This window comes from Acipenser ruthenus, chromosome 6 (assembly GCF_902713425.1).
Source record: "Acipenser ruthenus chromosome 6, fAciRut3.2 maternal haplotype, whole genome shotgun sequence".
Taxonomy (NCBI): domain Eukaryota; kingdom Metazoa; phylum Chordata; class Actinopteri; order Acipenseriformes; family Acipenseridae; genus Acipenser; species Acipenser ruthenus.
In genome coordinates, this window is record NC_081194.1 from 64,541,224 (window position 1) to 64,543,711 (window position 2,488).

Consider the following 2,488-nt stretch of genomic DNA (forward strand, 5'->3'; position numbering starts at 1 on the left):
TACTTCAGAGTATAGATTTTTCTTTTTGGCTTGCATTTTGTATATTACTTTCTAACCCGCACATTAAACTACATATGTATCATGGGCACATGAGAATCAACTTCTACAAATAACATCTCCTTTTTTTATCACACCATCATCTATGGCTTACAGTGTTCACGCAAGAAAAAAGCACCTTTTCAATATAATTAAACATAACTAATGGTAATCTATATTTTTAAAAAAATGCTACCATGGGCCCTATTTTCAAAGAGTTTATTCCAGTCTTTAACTAACTCATGTTTTTATAAAGGAAAAAAAACACCTATTAACTATACAAAACTTGTATTAAACATTTAAGTCATGTGATTGAGGTCTCTTAAGCACAACATGTTAATTAAAGACTGGAGTAAAAAATTCGAAAATATGGCAAGAATTTCTAAAGTCTAAAAATGAACACATATTTAGAAAAATCTGTTTGTCAGAATGTGAAAACGTACGTGGTGTGTAGGCCTATTATATTGGAATATGAGAAATCAGTTGAAGTAACCCCTTCTTGCACCAGCACTTGGTGAAGTGTTAAATATTTCTAAAGATGTAAGATCATCTTTTTTCCCCAATTAAAATAACATCATACTGTACCAAATAGTGCCCCACGTGTGTGTAGTTGTTTGGTCAATATTATATATTACAGATGTACATAAATAGTAGATTAGTAAATTGTTTTACATTATTTTTTAATATATATATACATTCTTTACAAAAATATATTTTCAAAAATATGACATGGCATACAAAATATGAATGTACCCATAACACATATTTCCCCTCCAAAATAAATACATCAAATGTACAAAAAAGTATTTTATTTTTAATATATCATTTCTTCAACATGTAAAATGTATATTTATAAAAATTGTAAAATGTATTATCTTATCCATAATATATGTAATTACATCTCTAAATAAATAAATAAATAAATACATAAATAAATGTTTATATGTACAGAGAAATCTTTAATATATATATTATTTTCCTCCAGATATTGTCAGTAATAGTACAGAATCTTGTAATTCAGCTCCTCTTACTCCTATGAATCGCTCTCCTCCTCACTGTCTGAATCCTCGCAAAACGAGATTGTTGCCTGAACTGGGTAGTTTCTCAGCAGCGCCTCCGCTTCCTGATACAGATAGTCATAGCACTTTGATTTGGGCCAAAATAACCTAAAACAGAAAGCATTCATGATATTAGCATTTTGTTACATAAATGGCTGGTTCCACAGACTTATCTAATGTAACATAGGTAGTCCAAAATTAGTGTTAAACAGTGTCTGTGAAACCAGCCGAAAAAGGACAAGAAATGTTAAATAGTCTACTTAAATGATGACCTAAATTATGCCAACAGCAGACAATAATGTTTCTCAAAAAAAAGTATACTTGTATTTCGTTTCATTGCTGACATCTTATGGGCAGTTAAAACTGGACATAGCAAGCGACATCGTATGTTATAAGACTTCTTAATAATTGGTACTTGTTAGCAACTTACTTTTTAAAAAATATTGTATATGAAAAGGTTGTCCACACTTACTTCACTGGATGTGTATATGTGACAGTCTTCATGTGTTTGACTGCAGATAGCTCTACACTTTCCTTTGGCTTGACATAAGGCTGAAAAATAATATATTCATTTATGGTAAAAAAAAAAAAATTGCAACATCTTTTAAAATATGACGTTAAAAGAATGTTTTAAAATAAATGATTATATATTACTACTGATTCAGGTACATAGATTTAAATTCCAAAAGCAATACCCAATAATAATTTCATATAGGCCATGTTTTGTGTTATATATGTTCACATGTTTAACAAATCCTGATTTTAAGGACAACAGCAACAATAACTTAACCTTAATAACTTTAGTACATTTTTCAACATCAAATACACATGGACCTTAACTTACCAAGCTATGCAATCTCCTGTGGTTCCTCTGTGAGTCTTTCTGGACAGCCCAGGGCCTCCACAGCCCATTCGACCTGATGAATAACAAAAATAATACAAATAAGATTAGTCTATGTATTTGTACAATGATCTCTTCAGACTGGTGCAATATCTTTAGACAAAAAAAGAAAAAGTAAAATGTAAGCCTCTGTCTTACCTGTCAGCTGACTGCTGGACTAAAGGGAATCCATTGTTTGTTAATCCAGTCTTGGTCTTGATATAGTTATGTTGCATCCTGTCTATTACAGAAACTCTTCGCTGAGCAGTGAATTCTTCAGGATCTATTTGGCTTATGGCTGGCCTTCAGACTTCTCCTGCATTCTTATATATGCCTTGAATGTTTCAGCGTCTGTTGTAAATCCCTGACACGTCCCCGTGTCAAAAACTGGTAAGGTGTCAAGATCACACTTTCCCAATCTGGCACAAGCTTATAAGAGCCATTCCTCTAAACTAATATTTATGAAGTGTGCTGATAATTAATTAAAGAAACGTTGTGCTTGTTTTAAATGTAC

The 2,488-nt window shown here is 31.5% G+C and overlaps 1 protein-coding gene across 1 annotated transcript; it reads right to left on the reverse strand.

Moving 5' to 3' along the window:
• Positions 1-1,063: 1,063 nt before the first annotated feature.
• Positions 1,064-2,246, reverse strand: LOC131737388 (protein ripply2-like). Its single transcript, XM_059025941.1, has 4 exons — positions 2,134-2,246; positions 1,939-2,011; positions 1,567-1,646; positions 1,064-1,202 (listed from the first exon to the last, which is right to left on the reverse strand). The coding sequence occupies exons 1-4, from the start codon at positions 2,208-2,210 to the stop codon at positions 1,070-1,072; spliced, it is 363 nt and encodes a 120-aa protein (XP_058881924.1). The 5' UTR covers positions 2,211-2,246; the 3' UTR covers positions 1,064-1,069.
• Positions 2,247-2,488: the final 242 nt, after the last annotated feature.